This window comes from Chenopodium quinoa, unplaced genomic scaffold (assembly GCF_001683475.1).
Source record: "Chenopodium quinoa cultivar QQ74 unplaced genomic scaffold, ASM168347v1, whole genome shotgun sequence".
NCBI lineage: Eukaryota > Viridiplantae > Streptophyta > Magnoliopsida > Caryophyllales > Amaranthaceae > Chenopodium > Chenopodium quinoa.
This window is the reverse complement of record NW_018742390.1, coordinates 6,867,751-6,880,687: the sequence shown is the minus strand read 5'-3', so window position 1 is coordinate 6,880,687 and position 12,937 is coordinate 6,867,751. Positions and strand designations below refer to the sequence as shown.

Sequence of the window (12,937 nt, the reverse complement as noted above, 5' to 3'; positions counted from 1 at the left end):
ATCGCCTGTCCCAACATGGACAAAGGCGTCCGGTGACACCCCTCCGGGTGCAATCGTCGCAGAGAACATACTATTTGTTGGTTCTACGTATCCATGCAGACGACAAAAATTGAACGACCAAATTGGTCAACTCATAGCCGTCTGACCAAAATAACCTATGAAGAACGAATAAGTTCCCAAATACCGGATGCCCATAGGCATCAGTCGGTCACCGGCTGAAGTTCTCACTTAGGTTATTTATTCCAAAGATTGCACCTCTCACCCCAATTGGGGCAAAAGAGTTCAATGGCTATGAAATCTCTACCAAGACGGACATACGCCGTCTGTGTAGTGACCGAAACGCCTGTTGGTGTACGGCTGTGCACTTGGTTTGGGGCAATCACTACTGTGATTGATTGACTTACAAACATATCATGCTCTTTGCAGCATCAGACGTTTTCAAGTCAATCAACCAATTCCACTTGAAACCAATCACACAGCCAGGGGCAAGGACAACCAGGCTATTGACTAGCTAGGCAAGAAATCGCCGCATGCTTTTGATAAGATAGGCAAAATTAAAATTTGCAAAAAATAAAAATTCAAATGTAAAATGATCAAAACCGACTCAGTCGGTGCATTTCATAAAAGTCCATCCAACCAAACGGTTGTAATGGATCAAATGTTAACCGGACCCCGTCCGGGAGAAAGAAATTGTTAATTAACCCGGCTCCACAGCCGGTAAATACACAGATACTCGGCACGCAGGCCGGAAAAAGAAAGTTTTGGCATACAGCTTGAATAAAAAGAAAATTAAAAAAGCAAAGATTGGCATACTGCCGTTGAGGGGTCAGTTCTGGCCTGCAGACGGAGCCTCCTGGTTCTCCCGCTTCTCCTCATCATCTGAGGGAATTTAATGCGCTTCACCAGGACAAGGAAGCTCAGGTGCGGCCGGCTCATTGGAGTTGATCCAGGCTTCAAAGGAGGCAGGATCTGGCTCGCCTTGCTCTCTCAAGTACACCACGTACTCGGCATAGCTGTGCGCCATTGCCCAGATGCTATAATCCGCATCTGGGTACAAGGCAGCCCAAGCAATCTTCATACGGGCGTCGTTGTCAGCATCACTTTCAGCAACAAGGCGGTTTTGCTTCACCTCCAGGGTTGCTGCAAAGTTTTTCTGAGCTTGAGCAGCATCCTTCTCTAACCTCTCAACCTTGGTCTTCAGTTTGCCAAGGTCCGCCTGGGCCTTCTTGAGCGCCTCATCAGCCTTTTTGGCGCTCTCGTCCGCCTTCTTCTGGGCCTCCTCCGCCCCCTTCTTGGCCGTCTCAGCATTCGTAGCCCGCTGGTCGGCCGCCTTCAGATCTAGCTCCAGCTGCTGGATTTTAAACGCCTGTGTCATAATTATTGCTTTAGTTTCAAGTTCATTTACGATAGTCGAGTGTAAAGCATTATTATCAGCGTCTATGGCGGTCTTCTTGGCCCTTTTTACCTCTTCCCGTTTGCGGGAATAAGGACGCTTGAGCCCGTCCACCCGCAGCATGGCCTGTAAAAAGTCAGGCGGCATAAGTATGGCAGGCGGGATAAGACACTTGGAAAAAATAAAATTGAATTGACAAGTTTCTTACCTCAGCCAGAAGGGATAGAACGCGTTCAAGATTGAACGTCTCTATCCTAGGGGTATTGTCCTTATCCCTCATCCGGACGGCTTCCAGCATGGCCTTGGCGTGCTTCTGGACGTCTGGCCAGCGGGGAGATTGATCTGCACCACAATCAATACGTGATGAGTGCGAAACTAAGGCAACACCTATTTGTTGCCGACCGTTTGAGGATGACGTCTGTTGTGAGTGGGATTTCACCCGTAAAGGCCACCCCAGATCAAGCGAAGATTCAAAAGGGTTCTTACCTTCAGAGCCGGCCAAGCGGGAACCGCTTGCAGGCGTGGTGAACCCCGCGGCTGCTGATAAAGGGTTGATAAGATCAAGGCACATGCTGCCGCCTACCTTCTCGAGTCGCCCTGATACCCGTATCGTCTTAGCCCCGGCTGATGCGCCAGGAGTTGACGCAGAGGCAAACTTTTTTATTTTGTTGAGAATGGCTGGGGCCTCCTCTCTAGCCCGTTTGAGATTCTTCTCAAACGATTTCCCAACTTCTCCCCCCTGCGAAATTAACCAAGTCAAAGTTAGTATCTGGGCAAGATAATTCTTAAAATAAACTTAAGAAAGGGTCAGGTGCTCAATTCCTTGGCCCTGAGCTCGGCGACAGCTTTCTCCGCAAGATCTTTGCGGATGGTCGCAGAAGACCGCTTGGGAGTTTTCTCCGACTGCAACATGTTTAGTGCTTCTTCTGCAAAAAGAGAGAAATTGGTCAATATCATAAATCAATTTCGATAGAAAAATACTACAGACGGTATAAACTCCGCATACGTTTGGTAAACATGTGCCCTAGCCCGCAGGCGGCCAGGAAACATTCATTCTTGAACCAAGCTCTCTTGGGAATCCAATTCTTAGGAACTTTTATTGTTTCCCCGGTTGATAGAGTTGCGTCTGTGAGGCCGAAAAAGTTTGCCTCAATTATTTTGACAAAGTCTTCCTCTGGGATCCGGGGAAGAGCGCACTTCCTGCCCAACAATTCATAGTTTTCCCGTCTGGTTGGGGCTAACATCAGGTAGAACCTGTGCTTCCAGCCATCAAAATTGGAGACCTTGTCCAAGGTCATCATATATTGCGGCTGCGTGGTTAGAGTGTACCACGCCCTCCAGCCGCCTGGGCTTCTGCTGAGGTAGTGCATGCTTGCAAAAGCCTCCCAGTCGGGGTTAAGCCCCTGGAACTCGCAGGCGGCAACATACCCCAGAATGTTGGTCTAGGAGTTGGGGGTAAGTTGCCAAACCCCAAGGCCGTAGCCTCTTAAAATTGCCTTCACCGCCCGGTGAAGGGGGAAGCGAAGGCCAGCTTTGAACGCCACCTCATAACAGCCAAAATAGCTGTTGGCGTTCTGTTCATCGTCCTCCCAGGCGATGGTGCCATTCTTAGGCGGCATCCGGATCCTGTACCCGCCTCCTAGCGGGTGCATTTTCGTTAAGTTCTTTAAGTTCTCTTCTGTTTGGATCCGGTCCTTGGAAGGGACGAAGATGTTGAAGGGATCGTCCTTCTCGCTCCTCTTTTTCCTTTCTTCCTCCTCGCTATCCGGAAGAGGGGGTAAGTCATCGCTGCTCTCAGAGGTAGAGGCGGAGCTGTCACTCTCCGTCCCCTCCTCACTTAGGTCCAGGGGGGCAAAGACGGCCTCGTCGCCACCTTGATCGCACTCTTCCAAGAAAGAGTCAGCAGGGTTGAAGGGGCGCGCGGAGGGGATCTCTCCAGAGCCGTCTGGTCTCCCTGACCGGACGTTTCTCCCTCAGGCGTTTGACCGCCTGAGCCTTCGCTCTTGTAATTTGGGTCCGTGGCCGTCTGCATTGTCCGAGCCATGGTGTCCTGCACAGACACATAACTGGTCGGAATCCATGGCAAAGGGTGGTCCCAACACCCCGAGCCGTCACTCCCAGTCCTAAACTTAGCCGTCCCTGGTGACTGGCTGGACTCTAACCTAGGATGTGCCGTGTGTGTTGGTAATGCATCCATTTATTGCAAGAAATATGTACAAGCGGTGAAAAAAGAAAAGAGATGAGAGAGACAGAGACGGTAGCTTTTGATCTGGTATGTAAAAGTAGGCGGGACCGGCTGGGTTGTTGAAGAACAAACTTTCTTGCTCGCGTCTGACTCAAACCGATGACATCTGCTCTCTCAAAGTTTTTCTCTCTAGGAAATTTTTGTAAATGTACAAAATTATGAGGGTAAAATGGCTATATATAGAGGGTAAATTTGGGGGCATTTCCGTAATTTACCAGGAAGGTGAACGGTTACTCTGTAACGGTAAAATTACCGCCAACCGGAGCGTGACATGTGTCACAGATGCCACGTGGCGTGCCACGTCACATCTGTGAGGGGCAAATGTTTAGGGTATTTTCACCCTGCCACGTGGCCCAATCAGAGGGTGACACGTGTCAGCCTCAGATTGGTCCAAAATGGACCAATCCCTGCTTGACACGTGTCATTCCAGAAATAAAGGGGAAAAGGCGGCCTTCAGGCCCAAATCCCGATAACGCCGGAAAATGGCGCAGCTCACTAATGATTAGGGTTCAGTGACCTAATCAGGGGCAATTCCCAAAGACCCTATAAATAGGGAGATGTCTCTCATTTTGAGGACACATTTGATCATTTATTACACATTTACTCTTTGATAGAGACATCCTGAGCTTGGAATCCGAGCAGATACCTACCTAAATTTCCGCACCTTTTTCTCCCTTTAAGTTTCTAACTTATGCGTCGGAGGCGGAGCACCACCCAACTGGTGTCTCCGTTTGTTTTGCAGGTACAACTCACCCTGGATCAGTCTTCGTATTGTAACTCTCCCGAGGGACAAAAACACCCAAAATAGGTCTAATAAATCTCTATTGTGACAACAATGGGGCTATTGTTCAGGCCAGAGAGCCACAAGAACATCAGAAGGTCAAACATGTCAAGCGGCAAGTTCACATGATTAGAGAATGGAAATCAGAAGGTGAAATCAGAATTTATGAGGTTGAAACGGATGATAATGTAGCCGATCCACTCACTAAACCATTGTCTCAAGTGAAGCACAACAAACATGTTGAGGCAATGGGAATCAAGCACATTGGAAACTGGCTTTGATTTCCTTATTTTAGTGTTTTAATTAAATTTTGGACAATGTTGATGTAAAACACTATGATGAACCATTCAGTTTTGGAGTAATTAAATTTACATACAATTTAAATCACTCTGTTTCTATTTAATTGTGGTTAAAATTAAATAATGAGTCCATTCGATTTAAAGAATGTTCAAAATAGGGTATCAAAACAATGGTCTTGGATAAAGAAATACCTATTAAGTGAACATTGAATATTTTAATCGGAAATTATCCCTAATTAAGGACATTTATATGGTGGACAATTAATGACCAATGGAGATTAGTGTGTAGTATGATTTATGGCACCTTTTCTTGTGCTATAAGGACATAAATCATTTGCACATGTATTGGTTTAGAACCATACTAGATCGACCTATGAGAATACTTTAAGAGATTCAAAATCGTTATAAGTATATTTCTCATTATTGCTATTGGAACTCTTTTCCTTGACCATGAGTATTGTGAGGTCTCTTGTCTGAGTACTAGTCTGTTTATTTATAATGGTCACACGTCTGCCGTAATTGGGGATTATAACGACGGCTATCAGGCGGCTAGGTCCTCTTAGTAAGAGAAGCTACATTACACGACTGGGAATGTCCCCCCTACTAATAATAGGGAACATGTCTTGTTGTTTACAAGGCCTCTCGAAGAGCGAGACTATGAAAATGCATGGCCGTGCTCAGATGGATTTTTTAAATCATTTGCTTATTGATAGTTAAACTCGGATTTTGAGAAACACTTTTGGACGTAACAGGGATGACGAATAATCTTTTACTGTAGTTCATGAAGAGACATGAAGAGACATAGAAAAGGGGTTGTACACTGAATGCTCACTTGTCCAGAAGGACAAGTGGGAGATTGAAAGGAATGGTGTCCTTCGAACAAGTGTATTATACTGATAGTGGGTTCAGAATTATTAGAAAGTTAATATATTAAGTAAGGTCAAGTGATCGGAATGCCTAGGTGGAGGCCGCTTCCGATCAGTAATAATAATGTATAATTGATATTACAGCTTAATCTTGACTGAACCCTTCGGGTCACACCCAAGCAATTAACAAACCGACTTGACGAATTAATTCGGATGAAAATAATGAGTCGCCCGAGTATTTAATATTTAGACGTCGAAAATTCGAATTTAGAGCACCGAAACCGAGCGTTGGAAGTCGAGTCAAAAATAGTAAATGACGAGACGCGCAAATAATAATGAATCGAAAATATTTCTAAAATACCCCTAGCATCGGAATTCCTCGAGCATCTGAGTGCTAGGAGCATAATGTGCTAGCATAGGTTGCTAGCATGCGCACCATGATGAGCCAAGGATGGTTGGCTGGTGCGTGCTAGCGCACTATGGCTAGCAGCAGCCGCAGCCGCAACACCCAAGGGGCAGCAGCTGCTAGCAGCCCGCACATGGTGTGCGGGGCTACTGCTGGGGCATGCTAGCAGCAGCCCGCACTTTTTTTTTTATGATATGGCAGCAAAATACACTTAATTAAAAGGTTTAAAGCTCAGATTTCATAAATCACGGGCATGACATTGCAAATCGACAATTTATCAACGAATTAAGGAGAAAAATCGTACCTTTACTGCACAATTAGGGTAGTCAATCTTCTCAAATTATGTTCTTCCATCCACTGTGGCTTCCTTCTGAAGATGATGGGGACGGCTAACAACCTTCAATTATGTACTCACTCTCTTCTTTAATGGTATAATGTCTTCTTTAATGGAGTACATAGAGGAGGGAAAGGAAAGATGAGACAGAGTGTGAGAGGGAAAGAAAGTAAAGAGGGAAAAGAGAGGTAGTTGGGGGTAATTAATGCCAAGATGGCATCCTTAGAGGGGGAATGGAAGTCAACCGTTGACTTTCACCTACAATCTGACTAATTAACAGGTTGCATGTAACTCGTTCCATTTGTACAAAAGTGGGGTGAAAGGTGGGGTTCTATTTTGAAATAAAATAAAGCTTGCTCCATTATTGTAATATGAGTGAGAGACGGTATTATTTTGGGCGAATTTTCCTTTATTTTTTTAAAAGATTTTTTTTTGTGCTTTTTACTCGTAGATTGAATTTTTGAATTTTTTTAATGTTTTGATTAAAAAAGTCCAGATGTTTATTCTCCATGTACTTAATGTTCTTTATTTAGGTTGAAATGTTCTTTTTTTACATATTATTATGTACATTACATTTATGTCTATATGTTCTTTATTTAGTTGGAAATATTCTTTTTGTACATATTATCTTGTACATTACATTTATGTCTATATGGTCATTGTTATAAAATTAAATGTTCTTTATTAGAGAATAAGATGTTCTTTGTTAGATGATACAATGTTCTTTGTTAGATGGTAGAAAGTTCTTTGTTAGATGATGTACTTAATGTTCTTTATTTAGTTGATGCAACGTTCTTTGTTAGTTTATGCAATGTTCACATGTAAATTATGATTAGTTCTTTGGAGAGTGCTTGGTTTTGCTTAGCATGTTATGGCAGCAAACAACACACATTTTTGCAGCCTAGTTATGGCAAAGTCTCGTGGGTATTTCCTTGTTTGTTTCTAAGTAGTACCATATTAACTAATATAAAAGAAGCATCATGAAAGGCCCTTGGATATTGCTAATATAGTACCATTATCTAGTTATCTTATTAGGTGGGGGGGACAGAGGGTATGTGCATTTTGTTCACTTACCATAAATTTTCTTCAATTATTGCTTTATAAGCACATCCAAGGAAGAGAAACAGATTCTGATAAGAGTTATATAGAGCGGGGCAGGGGTGGTAGAAAGGGGTCGAGGTTTTGGTGGTTTTTACTTGGTTAGACAGGTTTTTCATCTTTGTAGAGAGTTTCTGTAATACCCCGTATTTTAATAGGTATTTTATTTAAAATAAGTATTTTGAGAATTATTTAAATAAAATAAAATATTTTATTTAAAGTATTTTAATTATTCAGTTTAAGAAGTTTAGAAATATTTTATAAAAGGAAAGTTTATTTAATTAATTATTTTATTTAAGTTGGGGTTTAATTTAAGAAAGTTTATTTTAGTAAATTTTTATTAGGGAAGGGATTAGGAAAGATTGAAAAGGAAAAGTTTAGGGAGAAGGGTTTCTAAAGAAGGGGTATAAATATTCAACACTTGAAGCAAATCAAACTTTGCCCAGAGTGGAGAAAACCTAAGGTAAACTTCCCTTCCTTTCTCCTTATTTTTCTTTTTCTTTTTCTTTTCTTTCTTTTTTACCGTTCCCCTTCTCGGCCCTCACCATCACCACCGGCCACCAATAGCACTAGTCGTCGGCAGTAGGCATCCACCGACGTTGGCAACACCCAACATTGGTTGTCGGCTGCCCGGTTTCTTCGAAAAAATAAATTAAATCTTTTGTTTTAAAAAAAAAAACTATTTTAATCCTATATCTAATTATTAATTATGAGTTTTGTGATTAGATTATTATGTTTGATTATGAGTATCATGTAAATTAATTTTCACATTTTATTTTTAATTGAAAAGCACTAATTTTTTAAACCCTAGGTTCTTGAATTATTAATTATTTAAGGATTATGATATATAATGGTTTAAACCATTGATTTAATTAAGTGTTTTAAGGCCTAATTACAACAAGTTTTCATCAAAATATAATGCTGGAATTTTTTGTAGTGCATTAAAAATCAAGTTTCTTTAAGAAAAATTTCAATTACCCATAAATTCGAATTAAAGTATGATGTTTTAAATATAATTTCAGCTTATTTTAATTAAATTATAAGTGGTTTAATAATAGTATATGTTGCAGGAAATTTGTGTAGAGAGGATTTTAATATTATTCTATGATTTTAAATTGTAGGAAACTTCGAAGTGAGTGATTTCTATTAGTCATGGAGATTTTAAGATCATATACAAGGTACGTTCAACTTTTTAGCATAATGTTCTTGATTTAGTAGCATGCTAAATGTGTTTAATTGACTACAAGTAGTATCATGCTTGATTTGGAATGGAAATTATGATTTGGTTGTTATTGGTGATTGAATTATGAAGCATGATTTATTTGTGATAGATTAATGGATGGAAAATTATAGTTTGGAATATTGTTTATGAACCACACTTTAATTTATGGCATGTTAAGAAGCATGTTTAATTAAACTAAATGTTTAATTTGACTTGTAATATTAAAAGAAAATTTTATTATGGTTCATTTAATTTTTATTGATGCTTTAAGCAAGGGAAATGAACTATTTAAGTGTCTTTGATGAGGGTTTATATTTTTGGTGCCTTAGTGCACTTAAGGTGTTTTTAACACCGAGGCATAGGATTTGTGACACTTTATGCGTTTAAGGTGTTATTGACACCGAGATAGACTTTAAAAGGGTTCAATATTAAGTTTTATGTGGTCACTAATAATTCAAGAATTAAATTGGTATATTTGATTGTTTGAATAATTATTGTTGATTGAATGATTTTGTTTTGAGAGTCATCACCAAGTTTAATCATATGTAAATAACGTAAAGTGAAAGAGATTACGCACCAAAACTCTTGGAACGTGCATACCTTGAGTATAAATGATATGTCCATTTCATATAGTAATTTACCCCCGTCCCTTGGTTATAATTAGTGGTGTTTTTGGCTCTTTCGAGACACTTTTATTACTAATTTGTGTTTTCTAGTGTTTTCGTAGTTTTAGTTGTATTTTACAGGAAATTGCACTTTTGGAGCATTTTCCCGGGTTTTATGGATTGACTACGGAAGCTATAAGGACACGACCACTTTTGAAGCCCAAGACCGGTGAGAGCCGATGATTAAGGGCTCGGTATGAGATACCGAGGCTACTGGATCGTTTAATCAAGACTCGATGAGGAAACTTAGATTGGGCCGAGGAATTGAGCCCAATCGAAATCCGAGCCTCGAAGAAGAAGACCGGGCCCGATCGGGCAAGCATACGCCCGATCGGGCGGCTGCGCGCATAAGGATCCTCAAGGGAGAAGCGCGCCCGATCGGGTGAGCATAAGCTCGATCGGGCGCAGCACACAAGCAGCGGGCAAAGCAAAAAAAGGCGGGCCCGATCGGGTGACCCTTCGCCTGATCGGGCGCGTGTTTTTCTCATACCTAATTATTTTAGTTTTAATTTTTATTTTGGGGAATGTTTAAGTACGAATTATGTACGTAATTTTGTTTTACCTTCTTTTTTAGACTTTCTCTCTCTACTTAGGATATTTCTCTCTTTTAAATTCTCTCTCTCAACTTTTGTTCTTAATTACTTCCATTAATCTAGATTTCTTTTGGTAACAATTTATTCTCTTTTAATTTCAGCTATTTTACTTACTTCTTTGATTATGCTTTGCTTTATTTATTTGATTAGTTTAGTTATGATTATGCTTGAGTAGTTTTATTTCTAGGGTTAAGTCGAGATTCGACAGATGAGATTTAATACCGGTAAATTAACTCTGTGATTATAATACTTAGTGAAAGCCCTTTATAATCTGATTAACCAATGCTTGATGATTGCTTATTATGATTTGCCCTGGAATATTGTTTATTAGTGAACCTATGCCCTAGGTCTTTTAATATTTGATTTCCCCCTATTTTATTTCTTTCGACATTATTCTCCGTAGTATAGAATTTATTCACAATAATATTGGTTACTTAGATTATTTAGATTATAATAATTAGTTAGGAATAGAAAGACTTGTTTCCCTGTGGAGTTCGACCCTACTTCCCTATCTACTTTAGTTAGAGGACCTAGGTAATTAATTTTTTATTAGGGGATACGAATTTACCCTGTCAAAATTTGGCGTCGTTGCCGGGGAGACGGTTTTATTTTTGTTTTCTGATTATTTTTTGTAGTCTAGATTATCCCCTTTTGTCTCAGAGAACGTTAGTTCTTTGAGGCAATTCTCATATTTGTCTTTTAGTTCTTTGTTTATGCCCAGGTGTTCCAGATCAGGTTACATTCCATTCGATCCTGAGATCGAGCTCTCTTTTCATAGGCAAAGGAAAATCTATAGACCAATTCTGGCGGGTTCTGAGGAGGACAACAGTCGAAGAGATCCTCCCTCTGATTCTAGTGATACATATATTCCCTCAGATCCAAAATCAGAGATGACGGCCCAGAAGAAACTCAGTGACTACTCGCAGCCGAACCTCACAGATTTCCCGTACCTTACTCCCACTCCGGCACTAGATGGAGTTCAATTCGAAATCAAGCCTCAATTTATCACTATGATAGAGAAGAAGCAATTCAGTGGAGCTAAGGGTGAAGATCCTAATCTTCACATCGCAGATTTCTGCCAATATTGTAACACTATTAGACAAGGCGAGGTCACGCAAGACCAAATCAGGGAGATTCTTTTTCCTTTTTCATTATGTGGCAAAGCTAAATTATGGTTTAATGGTTTGAATAGAACTTCACTTGGTATTACTGACTGGGAAACTCTTGCTTTGAATTTCTATAATAAATACTATCCTGCAGAGAGAACAACGGTGCTATGGAGTGCTATTCAGAACTTCGCTCAAGAGGCCGACGAAACGCTATATGAGGCTTGGGAGAGGTTCAAGGATATATACAGAGAGAGTGCCCCCACCACAATCTAGCACAATGGCAATTGATCCAAGCATTCTATAATGGACTTGGAAATTCTTCTAGATCAGTGCTAGATTCTGCAGCTAGTGGGAAGTTCATGAATTTAAATGTGGACGATGCAGGACAGGTTATCGAAGACATGGCAATACACAATTCCCAATATGGGAATCCGAGAGGGTTTGCGAAAAAAGGAAAACATAATGTCGATTCCGTATCCTTTTTGCAAGCTCAATTAACGTCTATTTGTCAAAAATTGGATAATCTTACTATTGCTCCTAACTCTATAGCTAATGTTTCTATTGTTGCTAATAATGAAGATTTTTGTGAAAATTGTTGAATTGTAGGTCATTGGGAGCAAGATTGTAGCAGCTCTATGGAACAAGTTAATGCCTTTCAAACCTATAGGCAGAATAACCCATATTCCAATTCCTACAATGTCGGTTATACGAACCATCCATATTTTTCGTACCGGAGCACCAATGTACAAAACCCTCCACCTCCACAACAACCACAACAACAACCCCCACCACAGCAAAAATATTATCATCCTAATTCCGACCAGAAAAGCCAAGCATCACCCTTATCATCTTCCGACCCTGCCATGACAGAAATTAGAGCAATACTTGCCAATATGCAAAAGCATATGGAGAGTAGGGATGCGCAAATTGATACTATCCTACCCCATAATAAAATCATGGACAATCAATTGCACAACTTTCATCTACCCTACAATCCCGTCAGTAGGGAGCTCTACCATCACAACCTATCCATCCTACAGATCATTCCAATGCAATCACTCTAAGGAGTGGTTCACAATATGATGGTCCTCCTATGCTAAAGGAAGATAGACCAGTTCTTGATCTAGATTCCTTTGTACCAAACGCTAATCCTGCTAGCCCTGCAGGGCTACAAATAGATACTAACTCTACTAATGTTTCTGTGCAGGGTAAATCGCAGGATAAGGGAGGAGATGTGCAGAGCCCGATTATCAAACTTCCATTCCCTAATAGACAACTAAAGAGTAAGTTTGATAAACAATTCGGTAAGTTTTTAGAGGTTGTGAAAAACCTGATGCTAACAGTTCCTTTTACTGACTTAATCACTCAAGTTCCTGCTTATGCTAAATTTATGAAAGACATTATGACTAGGAAAAGGGCCTTTAATTAAGTAGAAAGTGTAGCTTTCACAGAGGAGTGTAACGCTTTATTTCAAAACAAATCCCCTCCTAAATTAAAGGATCCCAGTAGTTTTTCTATCCATTGTCATATAGGGAATGTTTTTATTGATAAAGCTTTGTGTGATTTGGGCGCTAGTGTCAGCGTCATGCCATCGTCTGTCTGTGCTAAACTTAATATGGGAGGATAAAAAGTTACTAATATAACTTTGCAAATGGTAGATCGTTCGGTAAAATACCCTTTAGGTATTTTAGAGGACGTTCCTGTCAGAGTTGGTAAATTTTTTATTCTTATTGATTTTGTTGTGTAAGACATGGTAGAGGATACACAAATACCCATTATATTAGGTAGACCTTTTCTCCATACTGCAGGAGCAATTATTGATGATAAAAATGGTAAACTAACCCTTTCTGTAGGTGACGACAATGTTACTTTTAATTTAGGGAAGGTTTTGAAGGGGCCTATGCTAGAGGAAAATTGTTGCTATAT

General features: G+C 40.4%; 1 protein-coding gene across 1 annotated transcript; it reads right to left on the bottom strand.

Moving 5' to 3' along the window:
* Window positions 1–752: 752 nt before the first annotated feature.
* LOC110700498 (protein TolA-like) lies at window positions 753–7,127 on the bottom strand. The gene is made up of 5 exons (XM_021878048.1): window positions 6,295–7,127; window positions 1,880–2,319; window positions 1,602–1,735; window positions 1,466–1,519; window positions 753–1,366 (listed from the first exon to the last, which is right to left on the bottom strand). The coding sequence occupies exons 2-5, from the start codon at window positions 1,962–1,964 to the stop codon at window positions 890–892; spliced, it is 750 nt and encodes a 249-aa protein (XP_021733740.1). The 5' UTR covers window positions 1,965–2,319; window positions 6,295–7,127; the 3' UTR covers window positions 753–889.
* Window positions 7,128–12,937: the final 5,810 nt, after the last annotated feature.

What these genes read in the sequence shown, in the direction of transcription:
- LOC110700498 (XM_021878048.1), bottom strand. Translation starts at nt 1,964, where the DNA reads ATGTGCCTTGATCTTATCAACCCTTTATCAGCAGCCGCGGGGTTCACC. An exon ending in CCGCTTGGCCGGCTCTGAAG is followed by an intron (nt 1,736 to 1,879) that starts GTAAGAACCCTT and finishes ATTGTGGTGCAG; the next exon opens with ATCAATCTCCCCGCTGGCCA. An exon ending in ATTCCCGCAAACGGGAAGAG is followed by an intron (nt 1,367 to 1,465) that starts GTAAAAAGGGCC and finishes ATTATGACACAG; the next exon opens with GCGTTTAAAATCCAGCAGCT.